This window comes from Varanus komodoensis, unplaced genomic scaffold, assembly GCF_004798865.1.
Source record: "Varanus komodoensis strain SLA01 unplaced genomic scaffold, ASM479886v1 scaffold22, whole genome shotgun sequence".
In the NCBI taxonomy this organism is placed as follows: Eukaryota; Metazoa; Chordata; class Lepidosauria; order Squamata; family Varanidae; genus Varanus; species Varanus komodoensis.
This window is the reverse complement of record NW_025335606.1, coordinates 5,605,842-5,630,346: the sequence shown is the minus strand read 5'-3', so window position 1 is coordinate 5,630,346 and position 24,505 is coordinate 5,605,842. Positions and strand designations below refer to the sequence as shown.

The 24,505-nt window shown below is 47.8% G+C and overlaps 1 protein-coding gene across 10 annotated transcripts in view; it reads left to right on the top strand.

Annotated features, from left to right (window-relative positions):
• LOXHD1 (lipoxygenase homology PLAT domains 1) overlaps nucleotides 1-24,505 on the top strand; it is a 191,111-nt gene that overhangs the window by 92,082 nt on the left and 74,524 nt on the right. For all 10 annotated transcript variants that reach the window (XM_044431528.1, XM_044431523.1, XM_044431530.1 and 7 more), the window contains 6 exons: nucleotides 4,406-4,510; nucleotides 6,103-6,231; nucleotides 7,548-7,712; nucleotides 13,779-13,960; nucleotides 17,377-17,493; nucleotides 22,889-23,051. In XM_044431528.1, coding sequence (XP_044287463.1) covers nucleotides 4,406-4,510; nucleotides 6,103-6,231; nucleotides 7,548-7,712; nucleotides 13,779-13,960; nucleotides 17,377-17,493; nucleotides 22,889-23,051 — 861 coding nt within the window. The remainder of the gene's footprint in view (nucleotides 1-4,405; nucleotides 4,511-6,102; nucleotides 6,232-7,547; nucleotides 7,713-13,778; nucleotides 13,961-17,376; nucleotides 17,494-22,888; nucleotides 23,052-24,505) is intronic.

Genomic DNA, 24,505 nt, shown 5'->3' with positions numbered 1-24,505 from the left:
AACTGAACAGACGTTGACTGCAGATTGCAGCCGAGTCTGTGGTTAGTCCGGAAGGTCCACATTAGCGAAGTGTGAAGAACCCCACTGGGGGTAGGAGTCATTTCGATTTTCTCAGCTGGGTCCCTGGATTTTGCCCAGTTTCTCTCTGCCTCAGTCCGACTTGATGTGCTTTGTTACTGAGTTTCTGTGCAGGTGCCAGTGGGAAGTGAGTTCACCATTGCACTTTACATTCCGCTATCAGATATGCAAGCTTTACTCAGAAGGCCAGTTTGCACTTCGTGAGTTTGCAAAAACGTAACTCTTGCATCCAGCCACCCCTGGCAGAGACGCATCTGTTGAGAGCAGCTCGGTGGAGCAGGGGGCAAAGCACGGGTTTTTGCGTAGGGCAGAGGCTGCCTGTGGGAGAGGGAGACCTTGGCACATCAGGGCTCATCCTAGCGCTGGCCATGGGCTGTGCATGTCTTGCTCAGCCTGTGCGGATTGCGTGCTCCGTGGGGGAATGGGCCTGAACGAGACGCGGTGCCATGAAGCGGCCCAGTCGTGTCCCTGAGCATGTGTGGACTTGATCTCAGCTCTGGACCAAGTGCAGGGAAGACGTCCAGAGAGCACGAGAGAAGCAGATCCCAGGCATATCTCTGCATCCCTAGTGCGTGCTGGGCAAAATCTGGATCAAAACCGAACAAAGGAATTGCTCGTGCATCCCTAGCAACAGGTCTCCATGTTTTCAGACAGAGAGTCTTTCCCAGCTCCACCCAGAGAGGCCACGGCCTGAACCCGGGGCCTCTGGCATGCACAGCAAGTGCTTTGCACCGAGCTGCAACTCATTCTTCCTGAGACGGCCAGTATCTCAGGCGGGGCGAGAGGAGGTGGTGATCCCTGCCATGAGTCTCATGCTGTGAACAGCACAACCGAGCACGGAAGGCCTTCTGCAGGTGGGAACTCGACCTCAAGCACTGGCCCCCCTGCTGGCCCTCTTCCCACGGTTAATTGGCACACTGTGTGTCTGGGGGAGCGGGTCAGAATAATGCCTGCAGGCACCACCCCAGCCTCTGTGCAGGCATGTGGATGCCCCTGTGGTTCTTCTCAAACGGGACCTGCATGAGGCCATTCCACCATTATCACGCCTTGTGATCATGCAGGCCAGGTGAGCTTCCCTGGCTCAGAGCAGGGGAGAATCGGTGCAGCCCTGGCAACCGTTTTACTCCTTGGCCCTGTCTGCTGCCCAAGGCAACTGTCTTGGAATATGCTTAGATACAGGATTCTGGAGCAGCGTCTGCCTCCTGTTCCAGCCTAAATCCTCCCTGTGCTATCATTGGAAGCGCAAAGGCAGCTGCATCCCACACTTTGGAAGATTTGGAAGCAAGCCTCCTTTGATTTCCGCACTGAACAACATCTCAAAACACTGTCCAGGAGTACCCAGTGGCTGCTGTAACAATGCACAAAGCTGGCTTTCTGCAGATTTTTGAAATGACGGGGAGCCAGTGAGTTGGCCAGAAGGAGAATATCATGTCTTGCTAGGTGTCTGTGGAATCTGGAAGCCAGAGGCAGACGGTTTCTAAATGCAGTGACTGGACATTGTCACTAGGCGTGTGAGGAACCCAGTTTGCGGGTGAGAATCCGTCGGGCTTCTTTGGCGGAGCCCCCTGGAGTCTGGCCCACTTTCTCTCCTCCCTGAGTCTGCCTCATGCTGAGCGTTCATGCGGGCATCTGGCAGGGAGGAAGGCCACATTTTCAAGCACGTGACTTGCAGGCTTTGCATGCTTTGTGCAAAGAATTACACACTTTGCATGTTTTGTGCAAAGGAACTGCTAGCATTCCTGCGTGTGCATGGACTTGATCCCAGCTTTGCTTACTTCCAGGTCAGGGCAAAGCATGGGAAGAGGTCCAGCGAGCATGAGAGAACCATTTTCTGTCCTTATCTTCCATGCTGTAGTTGTCACCAGTACACCAGTACACACCAGTACAAAGATCGTCCATAGACGTACTGATATATTCATATTTATCTTTCTACTATGGCTCTTGAGGCGCAAGGGGTCACAACGGAAGGACCCAAACTACAGGGGTTGCTGTAATCAAAGTGTGTGTGTGGGGGGGGGGGGGTTCCCCCACCCAAAGATAACTAGACATGCAAAGAAACCCTCCCACTGAGTTTTGGCCTACGTATTGGAGGTGCAGAATTGTTTTCAGCCCAAGGGCTGAATTCTCTTTTGGAGAAGAACCTGGGAGTTGCATTCTGCTGTTGGCCAAAGCAAAGGGGTTCAACTGGAAGCAAAGGGGGTGAGGCCAAATGATTAAAAATATCAGCATGGTTTAACCTAAAGCCCTGAGTGCTCCTAACTAAGCCTCAGGGAGGCATTTCACCCTTTCAAAATGAGGAAGGCACTTCACAGAAGCCTCGAAGCCACCAAGAGGTTGGTAGCCAGGCCAAAGGGTATGGCCAAGGGATGGGGCGGCCGTCTGCTCCCCGAACCCTTGGAGGCAGCAGATGGGTGCTGGCAGCCATCCGATTGCTGTGACAATGGATCCAGTAAGTTAATTATGTCTCGTGTGTAATATAATACAGGATCAGGCGTGCTAACTGGACTCCTGGGGTTTCAGCAGCCGCAGAAGGGGGACAAAGGAACTCATAAAGCCTCGTGTTGCTTCGTCTCTTCTTTGGACTCGTCCTTGTTTCCCATTCTGAGCTGCCAGGCTGCACTTCCCTTGGCATCTGGAAGAGCTGCAGCATCCGTGCACAAGGGCTGTGCGAGGGATCCGTTTTGGGGCTGGGAATCTGTTGGATTCCCTGGGCTTGGCTCTCCAGACTCCTTTCTGCTTTGAAGTGGCCATGAGCCCAGGTTCCAGCAAGCTCGCCCACTGCTCGCACTTGCTTGCCAGAAACAGAGCAGCCCTGCACAAGCAGCTTCCTTTTTCGCTTGCCTCCTGCAGCAGCCTTTGCTTGCACTGCCGCACATGATACGCAAGAAGGTTGCCAGTGGTGTGGGCTTCATTCTGCCCGCATCTGCAGCCTTCCTCTCAGCTTGATTCACTCTTCGATACAGGGCTGAGCATGAAAGGAAATCCTCATGCACCCAAGGGATGGACTGCACTGAGCTTTGATATAACCCTCCCATGCACCCTACTGGTTCAGGTGCTGATCTGGGACTCGGGAGATCCATGTTCTATCTCCGGATGGCCACAAAATTCCAGTCCCTGCCTCTCAGCCCAGCTTGTATCACAGTGTTGTGGTGAAGATAAAATGGAGAGGGGGAAGAGCAGATGAGCTGCCTTGGGCTTCTTGGAGGAAAGAGGAGCTATACATGTAGAATCACAGAATCATATGATAGTAGAGTTGGAAGATGCCATGAAGGCCATCAGGTCCAACCCCCTGCTGTTGCAGGATACCAAATCACAGCATCCCACTCAGATGGCTGTCCAATTCCTCCTGAATGTCCCCACTGTGGGAGAGCCCACCACCTCCCCAGGCAGCTGGTTCCACTGTCGCATTGCTCTGGTGGTGAGGAAGCTTTTCCGGATGTCCAGCCTGAATCTGGGTTGTCACAACTTGAACTGATTATTCTGTGTCCTACATTCTGGCATCAGCCAGAAGAGATCTTGACCTTCCTCTTTGTGACAGCCTCTGAGGTACTTATGGAGGGATCTCATGTCCCCCCTCGGTCTTCTCTTCTCAAGGCTGAACATGTCCACTTCTCTGACTCTCCTCATAGAGAAGGGTTTCCAAACCCTGGATCATTTTTATTGCCCTCTGCTGGACCCTTTATAATTTTTCTGTGTCTTTATTAGCAAAGAAATACTTTCTGGGCATCTCCCAGGCTTCCCAAGATCCATCAGCCTTATGGAGACCAAGCCCACCTACCTGTTGCCCTAAAATACCATGGCCACCCTTTGTCAAACTGTGTTTGGCCACAGTAGCATTGTGAGAGGCCTTCCTTTTTCACTTTCCATCACCCAGATGCAGGCTCACCTTGCTGGACCACTGATCCAATGGTGTGTTTCAGAAAAAGGTGCAGCCACCTCCACTTCTAATGACACACAGGGTAGGAGCCAGTACTCAGTGGCAGCACCTCTTTCAAAAGAGCATCCCTCTTTCACAAATGTGTCAGCTGACACTTTAGATGTACCAAATCTGCACATTTTGAATACCAAGTCTGCACATTGTGCACAGGGGAATATGCATGCATGTCTGTGCAGGAAAAAAGAGTCACAGCCCAGTGTGGAGAGAAGTCAGAGTGTGTTGTCACTGGAAAATGAGAGCTCCACAATTTGTCTATCCTTAATCCCTACCTCCTAGACCTGAGATGACTTTGCAGATTTTCCCCACCACACGAAATGGAACAAGAGAGGTGGTAAAATGCACAGCGGCCCTGAAGTCACCCTGCCCAACGGAGGTGTTTCTTTTTGACAGACAAATCTACTACATACACTGTGTCCGTGCAAACGGGGGACAAGAAACACGGCGGGACGGATGCCAATGTCTTCATTGTTCTTTATGGAACTAAAGATGATACAGGTAAGAACACAGTGCAGTCCTGGAAAGCAAGAAAGAAACACGGTTGGCCTTTGGCCACTTGTAAAATTGGTTGCCAGGGCTCAAGAAAAATGCCATGACCATTTCATCCACTCTTTTTGTTAAGGCCTTTATCTTCCCATGGCAAACAGTGTGCTCATTAGAGCAGCTGAATCCCATCAGGATTTTTCTTGGTGAGGGCTAGCTAACCTGTCCTTTCTTCGAATCCTTTGGCTGAGTGTCCAGGGTTCTTCCTATTCCCCTGAACTTTCTAGAGTTTCCTTATTGCTCTTCTTGGTCCCAGTACTAAGTGCAGGGCAGGTTGCATTGCAGAACGTATCACACTGGTAGGAATCTTGTAGGGCTGGGTACAAAACTAATTTGGATCTCATCTCTATGCAAATTTAACAGAACGGCACTTTCCGAAATTAAACATGAAGTGAAATGCATTTAGTTTTCTAAAGTATATTATACAGTTGACAAAGAAAAAGAGAAAGGGAACTTGAAAAACTGCTTGGAAAATGTGCAGCTTTAAAAGAACGTGTATATTTTGAAAAATGCACAAGAAAGAATGGATGACCTTTTGTGCAAAAATAAGGGTCATCGTTGTCATTATTACCCTTACTGTCAGTATAATTATTTTGTGCTATGGTGAGGAAATGGGATGGAACAGACTGAACAGTGGGATACTGAAAGCCTTTGTGGAACGGAGCTTGGCAGATTCCCCCATTCCTAACTGTTGTGATTGAACAAAATATGGGCAATACCAACATTCATCTGAATGCCTGAAGATAGTCAATTCCTGACTTCATATACCATTGAATCCTGAACAATCACATTTTGGTCATTGTCCGTATTCAGTGTCTCTCTGACTTTATTTATTTATTTATTTATTTATTTATTTATTTATTTATTTATTAAAACATTTCTATGCCGCCCCTTGCCAAGGCCTCGGGGCGGCTTACAACATCGAATACAAAATACATTAAAACAATGACAATCGCCAAGTTTCTCGGGGTTTATCAACATTCGCACTAAACTGAAGATGTCCACTATAACATGCACAACTGCGAAATGGCATGTTGCCATGGCAAAGAGATGCAATCTGGGTGTTTCAGTATGAAGCTCAGTTCAGTGAATTTACCTGATGGCTTCTTGCAGCCTGCTCTGCTCCACTTTTCACCCTTGTTATAGGGGGATAAAAATGCATAAGCATCTCCCTTAGCCATTAAGGACTATGAGCACAATATCTGCGGAGTGCTTTTATTATTGCATTATGCAATGCTAATTAAAATGATTGTCCTTAGGATCGTTGGCAAGGGCCCCACATGGACCAGCACTGCACTGTATATCCAGATTGCCCTGTTTGAGGCCAGAATAAGTGTAGCAAGCAAGAAAATATGCTCAGAGTCCTTAAGGACACAGACTCTTTTCTGGGTAATACCTTCAGCTTTCCTGGGCTTCTCATGCCCACCAAGTTCTGCTCTTGAGGTGGCCCCAGGCGGCCAGCACTGAGGCAGATGCCCAGATGGAGAACCTGCCAGTGCCAACTCTGCTCTGCTTTTTGGGAAATAACTGTGATTAAAATGAAACAGGGACGATCTTCTTGAAGGCCTCCAAGACAAACAAGAACAAATTTGAGCGAAGGAAGAGGGATGTATTCACAGTGGAGTGTGTGGACCTTGGAGATCTGAAGAAAATCAAGATCGGCCATGATGACTCAGGTATGCTTACATGATACTATATAAAATTGTCCAAGCAAGTTCTTTTTTTAAATACACATTTAGTTCAGGATTAAAACACTAGGGCAGTATAGCTTACTCGAATGATGAAATAAACCCAGTCTGCTCTCTGAACTGCTGCCAGGATGGCCACCAGCATAGTGGCAGAGGATGATGAGAGCTGTAGTGCAAAACGGCTGGAGGGCTCCAGGTTGACGTGGTATTGGTTCACAGGTGGTGGATCGTTTTTGTGAATACTTGCACAAGGCCTTGGGTGGTGGGGAGCTAAAGTTGGCCAAAGAACAACAACAAGAGCAGTATGGATTCTGGGCAAGGCCTGTGCCTTGGCGGAAGTGCTCGGTGCATCCTTCCAAGAGGTTGATCTGGACACAAGAGAGGTTGATCTGGGCCTGGCCCAGTTGTCCAAAGGGAGGAACGCCAGGTGGATGAGCTCTGCTCGCCATAGGTCGCCAGATGCGCTGCAGATACAAGGCTTGAGCTAACTATGCTGCAAGCGACTTGACCTAGCAAAAAAGTGGAAATATCACGAGAAGGACAGCAGGAGAAATGAGAATAATCTTTGTCAAAGTCAGCTTATCAGAGAAAAGATCAGGCATGCATCATCAAAGAAGATAAAAAGGACTGATTTGTATATATATTAATCTATATGCATACATTTAGAAATAATTAGTATGAGCTGGAAATCTAGGCCATCACTGTAGTGTGGAGGACTGTGACCAGGTGACCAGGATGTCCTGCTCGGTCTTCTATCCAGGTAACTTCAAGGCCCAGCTCTTCCGTCTGATAGTTCTTTAAGTTTATACCAGGCTTGAACTGGACAGCCCTTCAAATAAACGTTGGTGCTGCTGTCGTGTGCCGCCAAGTTGTCTGTCAGATATGGCGATCCTATGAATGAATGCCCTTGGGAAGGTCCCGCCCTCCACAGCCCTGCTTAGCTCTTGTAAATTCAAGGCTGTTGGTCTTCCTCTTCGTCTGCCTTCCTCTTCCCCTAGCATGATTGTCTTCTGCAGGGAATCGTGCCTTCTCATAACATGCCTGAAGTACAACAGCCTCTGTTGTGCCATTTTTGCTTCCAGGGAGAGCTCTGGCTTGATTCGATCCAGGTCCCATTTGTTGATCCTTTATTTTGGTCAGTCCAGGATATTCACAAAGAGCACTTTCAAAATAGAGGGCAGCCCATGGGCAGCCCTTCAGATGGGGGTCTGTCCTTCGTAGAAGAAGACCCGTGGCTGCCTTATAACTCTGCAAGTCTTCTAGGCAGTGTTGGAGGCAAGTAAAGGTCTTCCATTCCTCCTCAGGAAATTCTCAGGGCTGGTTTCTGGAGTGGGTAGAAGTGGATGCTCCAAGCCAGGGCTTGTGCCTGAAGTTTCCTTGTGGTCGTTGGCTGGACAGATCAGAAGATGACGGAGCTATCGAAAGGGTCCTGTTTCCTGCAGAACTGCAAACAAGAACGTATGTCCCATGTGAGTAGCAGTGGCAGGCGGGACAAGCACGACCAGGTTCTATCATCCATAATATGCATGCTGGAGTCCCGAATTCAACAAAGCACTCAGCATAAAAGTCAGACTGGCCTCAGCCCCACCAATCTAGGGAGTCTCCCAGGAATGAAAACTGAAGGCATCTCAAAGCAGAACTTCAAGAGAAGTCCTTAGCCAGGCAGTGCGAATGACTGTTTGCCAGGGAGGCTAGTGTCAGTAAGCTTCCTAAGCCATTGCAGTGCCTCTTTGGCATTTATAAGAGCTATCCATAGTGCTGAACTCCATCCCCAGAATGGGTTCACCACCGCGGAAAGCTCAGGATAACAGCTGCATTGGATAAGGAACGCTACCGACTTAGGTGTCGTCAGCTTCTCTTGCTCTCCGCTCAAAGTCCTCAGTGTTTCCCATGAAGCTAGAGCGCACATCTCCTGTAGCAAAATACATTTATTTTATTTATTTATTAAAACATTTTTATGCCGCCCCATTCGCCGAAGCCTCGGGGCGGCTTACAACATAGATAAAACAATAAGTTAAAATATCCATATAAAATAATCTTAATTAAAACACACATTATAAAATAAGCCGCCCTGGCCAGATAAAATTCAATTGTATTTAGCATTTAAAATGTTGCTTAAATAAAAAGGTCTTAGCCTGGCGCCGAAAAACAAATAACGACGGCGCCAGGCGGACCTCTCTGGGGAGCGCATTCCATACATGGCTGGCCCCGTCCATTGTGAGTGCCCTACCCGTGTCCAAAGGGGCAGATATCCCTCAGTAAGGTGATTAGAAAGAGATTGCTGCAGTTTCTTTCCATTTTTAATGTGGGAAAAGTCTGCCATTGCCAGTTGTGGTCCCGTGTGCGTATTTGCCTTGTAAACCTGGGTACTGCGGATCATAGAAGCTGTAGCTGGGATAATAATGATAATAAGAATGATTCCTAATCATTGGAGAGAAGACGGGTGAAAATCCAGGATAAGATCTCCTTGGTTGCTGCACCCAGGCATTGGAACGTTCTCCCTGAGAATGGCCAGCTTGCACCTCACTCTCTGCACCGCAGCCTCTGTAAGGCGTTAGAGGTGGGGGGTTCTGCTTGAAGGCTTGTGGCTAGCGGGCTTCTTTTCTTTCCTCTTGGTTTGCCCCTAATTGGCAGGAAGGGTGAGGAATCCGAGGCCCAGCTCTGTAATCCTTGGCCCTCCTGGGCTCAGTGCAGCCCCTTCAGGTTCCACAAGCAGCCATGCCCCCTTCTCCCCATCACCAGCCGTTTGATGGCCTCCTGACTTGCACGTCTTTTTGTGTGCCCCCCCCCACACCCCCACTTTTGCAAAGCATTGAAATGCCTCTTCTAAGAGTGAGTTCCCAGCAGGCAAAGCTTTCAACTAAAATAAGCTGGCAGTTTGTCCTTCTTCGGACGCCTCCCTTTTCCCAAGTTGCCTTCAGCTCTGCCCGCCAAGGGCAAGCATGAATCCCATGCTTGGGAATGGGATCCCTCACTCCGGCTGAAAAGGCCTCAGCAGCCCTGTCGGGGCCTGCTGTTGAGGCCCCTGGCTCTTGTTTTGCGACACTGGCTCTTGTTTTGCGATGCAAAGTGCACACAACTAGCTGGAAGCAAGTCCCATCGACCTCAGCGGGGCCTGCAGTCAAATAAGCACGGATTGCATTGCAGCGTTTATCATACAAGCCGCCTTGATAGGGCAGAAAGCTGGCGAAACAGAGAAGTGCTGTTTTGGTGCCCGAGTTTAAAAAGCCGAATTGGCTCTGCAAGGGCTTGGCAATTGACAGCACTGCATCTTCCTACCTGCATCTATTATTATTATTATTATTATTATTATTATTATTATTATTATTATTATTAAACATTTCTATGCCGCCCCTTGCCGAAACCTCGGGGCGGCTTACAACATGATAAAATACATTGAAATACATCTTCCTACCTGCAGGCCTAGTTCAGGGCTGAGGAATTGAGCAGCCTTCCCCCAACCTGGCAGCCTTCAGGGGCATTTGCACCGCAGCTCCCAGAATTCCCATCTAGCAGGGCCAATGACTGGGAATTCTGGGTGTTGCAGACCAAATGTGTCTGGAAGGAACAAGGGTGGAGAAAGCTGCTTCAGAGCATAAACACACAAGAAAGCTGTGCTTTTCTTTCCAGACCAGCCACAAGGTTGACAACACTGGACCAGGCAAGAAGGAACATTTGAGCACTTCGCCTTCTACCCAGTCGCATGACTTAAATACTTTCTATCTCAAATACATTGCATGTCTAACCATAACCTCATGCTCCAATCGTAAGCCCCACAGATTGTGAGAACTGCTTTGCAGGAAGGCAGTAAATAAAGCAATCGGATAACGTTTTGGGAGGTTTCGTTGTTGCCAAGGAGGAAGGGGCTCCTATGTCATTCTGTGTCCCCATTAAAATGGCCCCTCGGGGCATGTGACTGTTAAGCCCCCACATGAATGAGGCAGGAGGGTGGCAAAGCATCTTTTGGCTTTGCTGGCATATTTCGCTTGAAATAGGAAAATGCAGCTTTCCTGCTGTTGTTTCCTGCTGCACTCCTGGGTGTAGCCCTTTCTACAGTTGGCTGATTGCTGAATGATGGAGAGATTTCCTTTCAGCGCTGAGTAATGCATGAAGTGCGCAAGGGTACAAGTTGTTCTACGAGGACGACTAGAATCAAAACAGAGCATGCTCAGAGAAACTCTAGTTGAATAGCTAATACCTGGCCTCAGAGAGAGGGAGAGAGAGAGAAACCAACTTTGCTCCCCTGCCTGCATTGCAGAAATCTGCAATGGACTTAAATGACTCTGAATTTCTAAGACTCCAACCCACAGACTCCATAGTAGATTTTTTCTCCCTGAGCTCCATGAAATCTGCAGACTTGCAGACCCTTTGTTTTAGGCAACTTTTGCCAATTTAGTCATCAAAATGCATAAAGTAGACCAAGAGGTGCATTTCCCCCATAGTCTCAAGAATAAAAAGGAACATTTTGAGATATTAGCCCACTTTTCTAGGAACTGTGTGCTTTTGGGTGTGTAAAGAGGCACAAGTGCAAATTTGCACAGATGTGAATGAGTACACTTTGTAAAACCGGATTCCATCCATGGGCAGAAGATGCCACTGAAGCTGCCTGCCGGCCCATGAAAAATAGACGGAATGGATTTCGCCACATCTGTGTATCTGCATTCTTAACCCTGGCTTGATACGAGGCAACCAGCAGGCAAAGCTTGTCACAACACACAGCTAAATACACTCAGCTGCTCATTTTTAGATACTCAAGGGAAGCTAAGAGGGTCAATTCAAATGCTGGCATCCCGACTCCTGAAACTGAGAGCAGGGGTCTTCTTTGACACTCCTCCACTCATGCACGTTTGAATGTCTTTTTAAAAGTGCATTTGCAGCTACTTTCATGACTTCAATGCACAGTTTGTCTGCATACTTTGATCCACAGGGAAGTAGGAAGCTTCTGGAATATGGAGTCAACCAACTAGTCCACCTTGTCCAAGCAAGAATCAGGGAGTCTGCATCCTTCCACATGTTGTAGACCTCCAACTCCCATCATCCCTAGTCAGCCAGGCAGATACCAGGCATGATGGAAACTGTATTCTCACAACATCTGGAGGATCAGAGGTCCCCGTCCCTGCTCCACACCACGTGGAGTGAATGTCGTCTTCAAGGGTCTTTCCAGGCTGTAGCTGCAGCTGCCGGGTGGGGCTGGGAGGTTCTGCTTGGCACGGAGCCATGGCCAGTTGCCCCAGACAACAGGTCCCTGACATATCAGATGATAAACGTGCGTGCCTGGGTCTGATCACCATCACTCTGGGCCATTTGCTGAACAGACATGGATACTGCAAGCCCTCCGGTGAGATTGAGTTATACCTAAAAGCACACCCAACTCTGGCCATGCAGGTCAGCAAGTGAAGATGAATTGCAGGGACTCCGTTTGCTGTAGCTGCTGAATGGCAAGTTGGGCAGAGAACCTATGAGGGACAGCCTCCCCAGACCTAGCGCCCCCGGCGTGGCCCACAGGTAGATCTCCCAGGGTTTGGGGCCATCCGTCAGCATTGGCCATTGCAGGCAGATGCTCATGGGCACTGAAAACCAAAACATCCTGCCTTGAAGGAAGTCATGGCCAGCAAGAGCAGGCTTCCTTGTTGATCGGGCCATGAAATGATCCTGACCTAGAAGCTTTTGTGTGGCCGAGGAGCATTTCTGGATCTTCTCCGGCCTAGTGAGGCAAAGGGATTTTTTTGACTGGGAGAGCTGACTCTTCTCTTTGCTTCTTTGGCCAGAGCAAAGATTACAGCTGGATGCTTTCCCTGTGCCCCAGTTTGTTGGTCTGAGAGCTACTGAAGGCTCAGCTCCAGTACAGCTTCTACTTGAAGGGAAGGGGACGGGACAGGAAGGGACGGGAAGGGACGGGACGGGACGGGACGGGAAGGGTCCCTGTGGATTTTTATCTGCTAGCTGAATCAGCTGTAGGGTGCAGTGCTCATCTCCATTTCAATGGCCCAGAGCCAGCACTGTCTGAAGATGTTCCCCTGGTCATGTGGCCAGCATAACGTCACGGGAGCTGTTTCTTCCCCACCAAAGCGGTACCTATTTATCTACTCGCAAACATGCTTTTGAATTGGCAAGAGCTGGGACGAGGCAATGGGGGCTCGCCCTGTCACACAGCTTCGAACTGCCGACCGTTCAATCGGCAGCCCAGCGGCCCAGGCATTTACCTGCTGCACCACGGCTAACCCAGAGTTTGGGGAGATGAGCTGCAGAGCCATAGTGCAAAAGGGTCCCCCTGGAGGCAGCGTCGGCCGCAGGCTTGCCCTGCGCCAAGCAGCCTGTTTGGAAGAAGCTGAAATCGGGGTGCTGGTGAGCAGTGAGCAGGCAGGCAGTGGGCTGGGAGGCAGCCAGCACGGATTGCTCTGTCCCCGGCTGGGGCCTTGCCATGATCTCCAATCTCATACTGGAGCAGGGATGTGAGCCCAGTGGCCTCGCCCAGCACTGAAGGAGCAGCCGTGTCCTTCTGCGTAATCGGTGCCACTCTCCGCTTTCTCTAGGACACACGTGGTAGAGAACAGCATGATCCTCCCGGCGTGGAGGAAGGCAAAATGGCCAGAACAAGGGCACGACGGGGCTTGGCCCTCCGTGTAGCGCAGGGACGCAGCACTGGCACCGTATGTGCAGGATGCTGCTCCCTGCATCCCTCGGAAGGAGCAGGGATTCCCCCAGGAGCTGGAGGAAAATTCACTGCCCTAGCGGTAGTCCATTGTCTCTTGTTTCAGCGCAAGGTACTTGGGGGAAGCTCGGTCTTGAATGGGCAATGCGGACCCCTGAGCTGAGAAAAGACCTCTTCCTAGCAGATGAAAACTCTCCGAATGGCTGCATTGATCTGGGTGTACAAAGCTGCCTGCAACTTTGAGGTGGCCTGGGAGCAGAGCTATGGCATCCTTCTAGAGGAGAATTAGCTCAAAGGTTAGCCCAGATGATGCTGCCTATGAAGCAAAGCTTAACCAAGGCCAGGGAACACTCAATGAATTCTAAAGATTACATTTCTGCAGGGGGGGGGCTGTTACAGTTAGTATTTTGAAATCCCCAGACATAAGATGCCATAGAAGTCGCCACATGGTAACTGTGCCACCAAATTCCCCTTTCCTGCTTTGTCTGTGTCCCAAGACTCACTGAAACAACCTGTGAAAGGCCGTATTTGCCACAGAAGCTCCCTGTGAACTAAGCCAGCTCTCTGTGATGCTGAGGCGCTGCTCCAGGACTTCTCCCTACAATATTGTAGCTTGAAATCTGCTTGGATTCCGTCTCTCTCTGAATTGGACAGGAATCCCTTTAAGTGTGAAGCTATTCCTTCCATAGGACATAGGGTATAGCTGTGGGGACTGTCCGAACGAGTGTCTGCCGTGTTGCTGGTGTGGCCACCCGCAATGGCTGCCTCTGGATGGTCCCAAGAATTCAGCCTCCTCCCCATAGTTACATGTGGGGGAGAGGGTCCCGCGTGGTCAGTCGTGTCTGATTGTGTTCTTCCATCCTTTGCTTCTCCCCTTGGTCAGTTGTGCCCTATGAGATCACTGTGTACACAAGTGACATTTTCGGAGCTGGCACGGATGCAGATGTTTTTGTTGTTCTGTATGGAGCGGATGGGATTTGCACGCAGCAGAAATCCTTGTGCCAAAACAAGAGGGAGAGGAGGATGTTCTTCGAAAGGCGTTCTGTCAATCAGTTCATCGTGGAGGTAACGTAAAAGCAGTGTTTGCCATGACCTCAAAAGGGTTGTGTACAGCTGGAAATGGTGTAGAAAGAGGCAACCAAGATTGCCAAGGGGCTGTGAGGAGACATTTCTGCATCTGGTACTGTTGAGCTTAGAGGAAAGGGGAGTGAGGGGAGACCCTACAGAGGTGTACAAAATGATGCATAGTCTGGCCTTCTCCCTCTCTCATAATATTAGAACCCAAAAGGGTCATCCCATGAAGGGGATTGGTGAGAGATTCAGGATAAATAAATGGAAACTTCTTACTCAGTGCAAATGTAAACTATAGAATTTACCCCCAAAGATGCAGTTGATGGCCATGAACAGTGTTAGATTCAGGGAGCATCTATTTTAAAAGTTCATAATAGCTATCTACAAACTGCAAACGGAACTGCTGTCTTTCTCATCATTACTCCCAAATTCTGGTTACTACTGATCTGACTAATGTAGAGAAATGCACATGGGGATGGAATGGCCTTCCTCTTAAGCTGGTTTACCAAATGCTCGTTGCTCAGGAGAGGACTTGGTGGCCATGTCCTCCTTCCCAGCAGCATCCAACTAGCTAGTGCAGGAAAAGAATTTGGGACCAGATCTGCCTGATTCAGCACAGCTCTTCATAAGTCCTTTCCTCTTTCATTGCAAATGTTTCAACTGGAAAACTCAATCTGCATGCTCAGAATCATCGCACCTTTAAAGATGCCTGCATAATTTAGTTAGCAGCTGCCATTTATGCTTTCCAAGTAATTTGGCTTTTTTTTTAAGAGTGTAAGAATTGCTAGACAAATAGCAGAGGAAGGGGAGGAGGCAGAGGAGGGTCGGGATGCAAATTTATGGGGAAGAAGGGAACAGACGCAACATGGCTTGAAAGTGTGTTTATCCCAGTAGATTAAGTGACATCAAAAATGGACCTAGCATTCTTATGTGTGCATTTTAATAACATCCTCTGAACGTTTTGCAGTCCATTCTACCCTTCCCAATTTTGTGTAACCCTATTTTTTAAAAAGCGAAGAGATACTTGGGCCAGCAGCTATTTTCCTGAAATAATGCAAGAGTGACCATCAAGAATGGGCTGCTTATTCCTGTGCATCTTATTCTTTGCCCTGATACAAAAGCCATCTACAAATCTCATTTCTTTTTAAAGCAGGTTTTGCCTTTTTTCACTGAGAGTAGACTGGGAGCAAGCAGGCCGAGGAGAAAAAGAAGCACAGAACGTTGTCTTCTATCACTGTTTGCGTGAATTGATAATAATAGGCCTTGAAAACAGTTCCGACATTCCTGATCACCCAGAGCTGTGAATTGCCTTTTTTTTTTTGGTCTTAGTAGTTGTACTGCCAGAACTGCTTTTGTTCTGCAGATGGCATCCTAAAAGCATTTAAGAAACTGCTATCAGCTACCCTTCCAGGAGGTGATTTGCTGGCTCTGGAGAAAGTGATGGAACAAATGCTCATTTTATTCTTGTTATTTGTTGTGTCATGCAAGTCTTTAAAGTCAGGTGGCCCTTCTTTACTATGCACAAAAGCAGCCTAATTATTTGTGATGGGCGGAAGAGGGAGAAGATCGTTCCTTTCCCTTCATTGTTATATATTTTCAGATAAATAGAACGGATTTTAATTCTGTCTTTTCCAAATGAGAGATGCTAGCATCATCTAAAAGAGCCAGGCAAAAGTGAACAAAGCTTTTGTCATCAAGCACTTATTTAACTTCAGCTGGAGCCAGAGGAAGCGATCCCATTTAACAAACTTTTGCTAGAAAATGGGCTGAAACACCACGAGTTGCCGAACTAACATCCCATCACTACTGACCATTGGCCATGTGAGATGGATCCATGGAAGCTGAAGTCAGACAACATCTGGATAGCTGCCTCTTGGTACCTGACATTGTATTGATTATATACAATACAATACAGGTGCCCTCCCTGAAGGAGATTAGGACGGTGACTACCCAGAGAAGGGCCTTCTCTGTGGTGGCACCCTGATTGTGGAATCCAGTCCCCAGAGAGGTTGGTCTGGTGCCGTCACTTCAATCTTGCTGGCACCAGGCCAACCCCTTTTTATTTTCCCAATGTTTTAAGACCTGACTGTTTTAATTGGCGTTTTATTATTACTAAATGTTAGGATGCTGTGTTTTAATAATGGTTTTCTTTTCTTTTCTTACATTTTATATTGTCAAACCACCCTGAAACTTCAGTAATGGGGTGGTCTACAAATTTTAAAAATAAAAATAATTAAATAAATAATTAAATATTCCCATATTGCCCAATAACAAAAGCTCTCTGGGCAGTTCACAACAGCTAAAACTCTAATAAAGCCCAGCTTAAATGTTTAAAACCAGAATATAAGATAAAAAGGAAACCAAGGTAAAATGGAGCAGCGGTGGAAAGACTTAAAACACAGCAAAAGTGTGGAAAGAAACAGAAACTGAAATGCCTGGGAAAATAAGGAAGTCTCTACTTGGCACCAAAAAGAGTCACCCAGGACCAAAACGTCCAGTGGGTCTACCAGGTCTCAGAATAGGGGCATCAGTGTGTGTATGCCCATTTTCTAGAATCCCAGCTATTGCACATTAAGCAGACATAAAGCAGAAAATCCCTCTGGGTTTTCAGTGCTTACTGAAAATATGCATTTTCCAATAAGTATTCCTAGGAAGGTAATCCTGTCTTTGCTTCTGTGCATCGCATAGAATATAAGGAGTCTAAAAATATTGCTAAATGCATAAATAAATGAACAAACTGGGGAGGGGGCACAGGGGCCCTACTCTGTTCTAGAGCAATGCAGAGCACACCTGGAGTTCCCCGGATGTGAGGTCAGAGATGGAGTTCTAGCCTTGGGGCAGGGAAGTGGCGCTGGGATGTGCGGGTTCAGTGCCGTCCCCTAGTGCACTAAACAACTGCTCCCAAGCGAGATGGAGCAGGGGGCACTACTGAGCCCAACAGGCTGCGGCTCAGGTGCCCTTTCACCTTCTCACCTCCTCCATCGGGCGGCACAAATTAGCTGGAGGAAACCAAATCAAAGCCTCGCTTTCTGCAAGGCACACCTGACAGGAGAGTCCCTCCTTTGTGAGTGAAGAAGGAGGGACAGTCCTTAAAAGATTTGCCACATCTCTTCTAAATGTGTGAATCTGCTGCTCTTCTCCCGTGGCTTTTTCCATTTCTGTCTCTAATGTGAGCCCCCTTTGCCAGGTCAGAAGCTTCAGTGGCTACAGCTCTCTGAAACCTGTTAATGTAGATACCACCGCTAAGGCTCTCTTGAGGTGGTTGCGTTTTGAGATGTTATCAGGATGTTCGCTGCTGCATTATACCGTTAGGAAGATCAAGAGATGTAGAAAAATGGGATTTGATGTTGGGTACAAAGACAGTTACCAAGCATGGGTTGCTTTGCTGATATGTCCCTAAATTTCTGCAGCTTGAGGACGTTGGAGACATACTGGAAAAGATTCGCATCGGGCACGATGGTTCAGGCATCAATTCTGGTTGGCATCTTAATCGAGTGGAGGTGCGCCGACTTTTGCCCAATGGAAAGGTGAGTGGAATCATTTTGTTTCTGCGTTTGTTCCACCAGAAGGACATCTCTGTTTAAGCAAAACAGGCAGGAGAATCAGAGATAACCACAGGACCCGGCAGCAAACTATCAGTCTAATTCTCTGGGCAGCCAAGAACCTATTTGGAATTCTTTGAGGAAAGCTGCTCTCTCAAGGAATGTATGAGAAATTCACTTTGGTTTGATTTCAACCAGAGTTTACCAAGTGACACCTCCCAGTATTTAATGTGGATGCAAAGACTCTTTGCAGTCAAAGTCCATCCATTTCCAAAGTCCACCCTTACAATTTGTTTACAATGTATATGCATTTTCAAAAACCAGTGTGTAAAAACGTGTACATTACAAAAACAGGCACCATGGAGGTGTGCGTTTGGAAACATTTTCATGCAAAAAGAAAAGCACGAGTCAGAAGGAGAATCGGAGAACTGTGTTAAACACAATTGCTGCACATTTTACACATCCCTGTTCCCAAGCCTGTTTCCACACACTTGTATGCACAGTGGTAATAGCGATGGCCAACATCATATACAGTATCTCTGAATGTTTATTTTTTCATTTATGCATCATTGTGTGTGTATGCCTCCATTTTTCCTCTTGCAAGGAACCCAGGACAGCAGACACGGTCCACCTCTTCTCCATTTCAACCTCACAAATTTCACAACAAAAGCCTGAGAGTCTGTGACTGGCCCAAAATCACCCAGTGAGCTTCATGGCTGAGTGGGGGCTTGAACCCGGATCTCCTGAGTCCCAGGTGGACACTCTAACCACCATACCAAACTGGCAGTTAGCAGGTCAACGTCATTCTGTCCTACTTGTGCATCAATCATGGACATGAAAATGTGTGTGTTTTGGGGCCCATGTCTACAAATATGTAGATTTTTATGCTGATCCCTAAATGTGTGCAATTTTAAATTGGCTGCCCCCTCCTTGTAAGCTAAAATGATTTTCTGTGCATTTTCCCCAATGCACACCTTTTGTACGTGCCTTTTCTCAACCAATGTATGCTCTGCTTTCCTTTTCACTGATGGACTTCAGATTTTGGAGCAAAACTGGGTACCAGTTCAGGGAGTGCTAAGCAGACACATCAAAAGGCAAGCTGAGCCAAATTCCCATGGTCCCTAAACAGAATGGATAGAGCCATGAAAAGCAGAAGGCTTCTCCAGGAAATAGGAATAGGACTGGGACATCTAAAGGAATGCCTGTTTCCATATATCCCTACCAGACCACTCAGGTCATCAATGGAAGCCCTCCTTCATGACCTCCCCCCCCCCCCCGATGAGGTGAGGGGGAACTGGCGAGGAAAAGGGCATTTTTGGTCATCACACCCCACCTTTGGAATTTCCTCCCAAGGTAGGTGTGACTGGCACCCACTTTATCTCGCTTTCAGTGCCAAGTTAACACTTTTTCATTTAGTATCTATTTTTAGATTTGACTATTGGTTTGCTACTGGTTATTGTTTATAGTTTGTTGGTTGTTGCTTTATTGGTTCTAGCGTGTTTATTTCCCCCCGTTTTATGTACATGGTTGCATTTATATTGAATTTTATTCTATTATGTTTTATGGTTTAGTTATTGTCATTTATTTTTATTTGTATGTTTATTATTGCAGAGTAAGCTGCCCAGAGAGCCTCTGGCTATGGGGCAGCATATAAATGCTATCAATCAATCAATCAATCAGAATGGGAAAGCAGGGAGAGGGCTAAGAGAGCAAAGGAGGTGGGATATGGAAAAAAGAGGACGGGGTGCTGAGCAAAACACCCCTCGAGGGCACAGGGATTGGAATATTCCACACCATTTGGGGATTAGCAGGTTAGATGTTCAGCCCTGATGTGTTCTTCTCTAACCTCTGGATGACGATTGCCGTCATTCCCCCCAGGCTGGGCTGCCTGGGAAAAACATCTGGAGCTGGGAAAGGCTACCGTGGACTATCAGTTCGTTGACTGTGAGCCCTTCTGGCAGGGTGGGCTGAAGCAGCTCAGGGGACTGTTTTGATCGAGCACATGGTGGGGGGAGAGGAGGAGGAGGAGGAGGAGAGAGGGGCAGCCAAGCACTGCATTACGGTGCCATAATCAGCATCAGGATTTTATGGCCTGCTAATGGGTAGCACCGGGCTGCCAATGCCTCTGAAAGCTTTACTACCTGATTGGACTGTCAAGAAGCACCTGGACTTATCTCAGTGCCACGAGGCAGGCTGGGGGGAGCGGGGAATGAGATCAGCTTAAATTGAAAATGTTTGGGCACGCCAGGCAAAATTCACCACCAAGGGCACAAGCCACCCCGTGCCTGCCAATTGCCATGCATCCTTGCGCTGCATCCGTGGTCCGGAGCATCGGGGGAAGCTCACGGATCAAAGCATCTTCTGGGAAGATGGCAAGGCAGCGGCTCAGGCGATGCTTTCCTTTGAAGAAGACCCTTCCTCACAAAGTCCAGGTCATTCACAGCTTGCGCCATTGTCCAGGCCAGAGGCGTGAGCAGCTTGCAGAGCACAATCAAGATTTTGTGAATGGAGGATGAAACACAGGACCTGTGGGCTAACAACAGCACATAAAAGGCAGGCAAAACAGAGAGGACAAAAGAGAGAAGTGAGCCAAGTGGGTTTCCTTGGGTTCAGTGGCTTTTGGATTGACTGCCTTCCCTAAACTCCTGTTCTGGTCAGCCTTTTCTCTCCTTCTTTCCAGCTGCCACCTAGAAATGTGGATCTAGATTGGGGAATGACGTACAAGGTGGGCAGAAAACTGCCCCCCCCCTCTCTCTCTCTCTCCCTCTCCCCTCAAGACTTTTAGGCAGGTGGTACCACTCTAGACTTTAACAGGGTACACAGGAATGATCCAGCTTCACAAAGCTTCCAGATACAGGACTGATAAATACAATAACTTCTGGGTCCATTGTTCACAACTTGCCCATGACCTTGTCAGCAGGATTAATTTGGACCTCAGACCCGAGCAGAGAAAACATTCTGCCTAAGGAAAGACAGGCCTGCTTGTGAATCAAAATCTTATTTATTTATTAGATCTATACCCTGCCTTTTTCTTTCTAAAAAAGAACTCAAGGGAAATCATTCTCCTCCTGCTGCTCTCAATTTTATCCCCACAAGAACAACCCGGTGAGGTAGGTTGGGCTGAGAGTTTGTATCTGGCCCAAAGTTTCCCAGCGGGCTCTTTGACTGAAGAGGAACTAGAACGCAGGATGACTGAGTCCCAAGCATGCACCCTTAACCACTACACCACACTGCCTCTCAGATTTCTACTCCCATTCTGTCCCATGACTGCCACATAAGAGTTTTCACTATAGAATAATATAGAAAAGTCTTAAATAATTAAATAAATGAAATGCACGCTTTGTTTCCAGCACTTGGACTGAAAAACGAGACCTTGGTAACAGGGTGATGGGTGGAAAGACTAGAAAGTCTTTTTAATAGCACAGAAAGTTGGTTCCAGCAAAACTAGGCGGGATTCATTATCTGGCTGGGATAAACTAATTACCTGACTTGACAGAAGCTAGAGTATTATTTGTATACTTTAACCTTCTGTTGCAATGTTGATTTGTTTATTTTATTATATCATTAGCATTGTTTTTTCCTGCAAGGATCCCTGGCAAAGTTTCTCATTTTTGATTGCTGGTTGGCTTGATGTTATTCCCTGATGTTTTAATAAATGGACTTGGATTGGGTTATATATTACTTTCATGTATGATCTGGGCCATCCTTTCTTGTCACAGGCTTCTTGGTGTTATTTTTCAGTCAAAATGCATCCTTTAATGAATTAGGTCACTCCAAAAGAATCCGCAGCAGCACAAGCAAATACAAATTGAGGGCTAAACCAATGCCGCACATAAAGTGAAACTGGTAAAAGAAGAGGAAAAAGCATATTTACATATTTATCCTCCAGCTGTAATGGAGGCTGGGGCGGGATAAGTGGGAGGGGCTAGACTTGGTCCTGCTCTATGAGACTTACGAGCACAACATGTGATGCATTCAAATCAGTGGGATTTATTTCTGCATGCGCATGTTTCACATGGATCAGTCAAATTCACTCCTTTTTGCAAAACCTGAGGTTTCATTACAGTTCAGCACAATGCACACAGCTCTCTCCTTTAAAATCATGAGCCTCTCTCTGAAATTTCTGAGTCGGTCCTGGGTTTAGTGATGAGCTGCAGCCTAACTCAACCTGGTCTCCTCGCCCACCCCAGTCTTTTGGACTTTATCTCCCATCAGCCCCAGCCACCCTGGCCCACAGTCAGGAATTCTGAGAGTTGTAGTTCTCTTTGTAGTCCTTCCACCAAGGAACAGAGGCCCTTCTATTCAGGCAGGTCCTTAGCTTGTAATCCAGTCTGTTGGGCCAGGTGCCATTCCTGTTCTTTTACGGTTGTGCTCTTTAATTGTGCTTGTATCTATTTTATTACTCTTTTACACTTCTATTTTAAATTTTGGTTTTGGTTATTGTTAGCTAACCTTTGACTGCCATTTGTTTGGTGGAAAGCTAAGGTATACATTGAATGAACGAATACACGACTGAATGAATTCAAAAGCTCTAGAGGCAGCAGAATGGGGAACTCTGGTTCTTGGAGTTGTTGTTCAACTAGCTTTCTTCAACCCAGGGAAATGGATCAGCTGTTCTTTTCTTCCCGTCCCCTTATCTCACGGCCAGGCAGCCCTGGGGGAATAATTGTGTAGACAGTCAAGACAGGGCCTTGAATTTTAGGAGTCGTTCAGATCTGGTTGCTGACCTCTTGTTTGCATGTGTCATTCTTTGGGCCCCTCATTACAGAAAGGATATAGCCAGGTTGGAGTCAGTGCAGCGTAGGGCCACAAGGTTGGTGGCCGGTTTGCAGGGGATGCCATATGAGGCGAGACTGGGGGAACTGGGTCTCTTCAGCCTGGAGAAGAGGAGACTCAGAGGGGATATGTTGGCGACATACAGGTATGTGAGGGGATGTCACATGGAGATGGGTAGAGACCTGTTCTCCCCTGCAGAGGAAGGCAGAAGGCGCTCCAACGGAGCAAAGCTCAGGGAGCCAAGGTTCCATTTGGATGCCAGGAAGCACTTCCTGACAGTCAGGACCCCAAGGGTGTGCAATGGGCTTCCACGAGAGGTGGTTGAGGCCCCATCGGTGAGGGTGTTCAAGGATAGGCTAGACATTCACATGGCGGGCATGTCGTGAGCGGAGCCGGGTGGAGCCGGGGGTCAGACTAGATGGCCCGGGAGACCCCTTCTGACTCGCTCTGTTTCTATGTTTTAATATTTTTATTGTATAACTTTGGTTTTGTTTGTAAGCCGCCCTGAGACTTTGTTGCGATGGGGGCGGCATAAAAGTGTTTTAAATAAATATGTTTCTATGTTACTTGTAAAGGTGGCTGTCCTTCTCTGTTGCCACATTAGGGTTCTGAGAAAACTACCTTTCCATGTGAGAAGTGGCTGGCCAAATCGGAAGACGATGGCGAGATCATGAGGGAGCTGGTTCCATCCTGCGTGTTTACAGAAAAGCTCATGAAGGACGGGACACTGAAGCAGATCAACGAGGAGATCGATGACCCACTGGAAAGTACGTCAGATTGCAAATGTCTCTGCCTTGCGTACATGAAGCTCGGAAGTGTTTCTGCCCTGTAAGGATTCAGATCAATGTTCCATCCAAACCCATGCCTCGTGCCCAGCTCCAGGTCAGGTTCAAAAGGCCATAACAGGAATTCTGTCCATCCTTGGTAAGTGAGATGAAGAGAACTGAACCTGGAATTCTGAGTGGTCTGAATTCCTCCACTGCAACAAAGATTGAATTACTGGAGATTTTTGCCCTGTCTTTCAGGGCACAGGGGCATGGATGGTATTAAGTACCAAAAACATCCAGGGCTCAGGCTCCCAGGACCAAAACAAAAACAAAACCCCCACCCAAATTGGCACATGTTGATTTGCATATTTGTACCATCTTTCTGTATCAGCCTTTAAAGGATCCTATCTCCCAGGGACGTGCCTAGTTATAAAAGGGTGTGTGGACACAGGAAAGGGATTTCAGAAGAATTTCAGGTGGAAGGGGCAGGGGACATATGTGGAGAAAATGCTTAGCGTCCCGGAAGTCTAGGGCTTCAGCCCTATGGGACCGTCCTCAACACTGCTTCTGCACACAGCCCTTGCAAGGTAGCTTCCCAAATTTCAAAAAGGATTGATATGCCTAATGGCATACGCCTGTGGCAGGGAAAGTGGCAACGGCTCCAAATGCAGAGTGGGATAGACGAGGCTTTTAAGGAAGTGTTGCAACTATTTTCCAAAAGCTAGCAGTGATGGAGGGGAGGGAATCCTTGTCCACTGGGGAAGCCCCGTGTCTGGTACTCCCCAGCTGTGCTGGCCCACACAGGTGCGGACGGGCCGTCCATTCATCTGGTCCAGAACCATTTCAGGTTTGAAAGGCCCAGACTAGCACCTGGATTGGACCTTGTACCTAACGGTCAGGCCATGTGCAAAAATGTGAAGGCATTTGGAGACACGTGCATTGAAACAACTATAAATGTCCATTTATTTGATTTATGCAACTCCCCCTTCAAAAGGTTCCTAAGATAGCTGTAGTTTCTACAGCAGGGGTGGTCACTAGGTGCCATCCGGAGGTTTTGGACTACAGCTCCCATAAGCCCCACTCAACATGACCAACGGTCAGGGGTTACCTGGAGAGCTAGTGTGGTGTAGTCACAATCAGGTGCTCTGGGTTCTAGTCTCCGCTCGGCCGTGAGGGTCACAGCCTTGACCTACCTCACAGGGTTGTAGTGAAGATGAAATGGAGAGGAGGAGGAGGAGGATTGTGTGAGCCATTCTGGGTTCCTTACAGGGGAGGGGGGGAGTAGGATAAAATGTGTAATAGCAATAATAGTTATAATGGGAGTTGTAGTCCAGAAGAAGGGGAGGGTGTCCTGCCCATGGCAGTGGTTCTTTCTGGGGATGCAGAGACAACTCCATATTTGCAGGTAAAGATGAAAGAGCTTTGACAGCAGACTAGGCAGAGCACAATTTCAC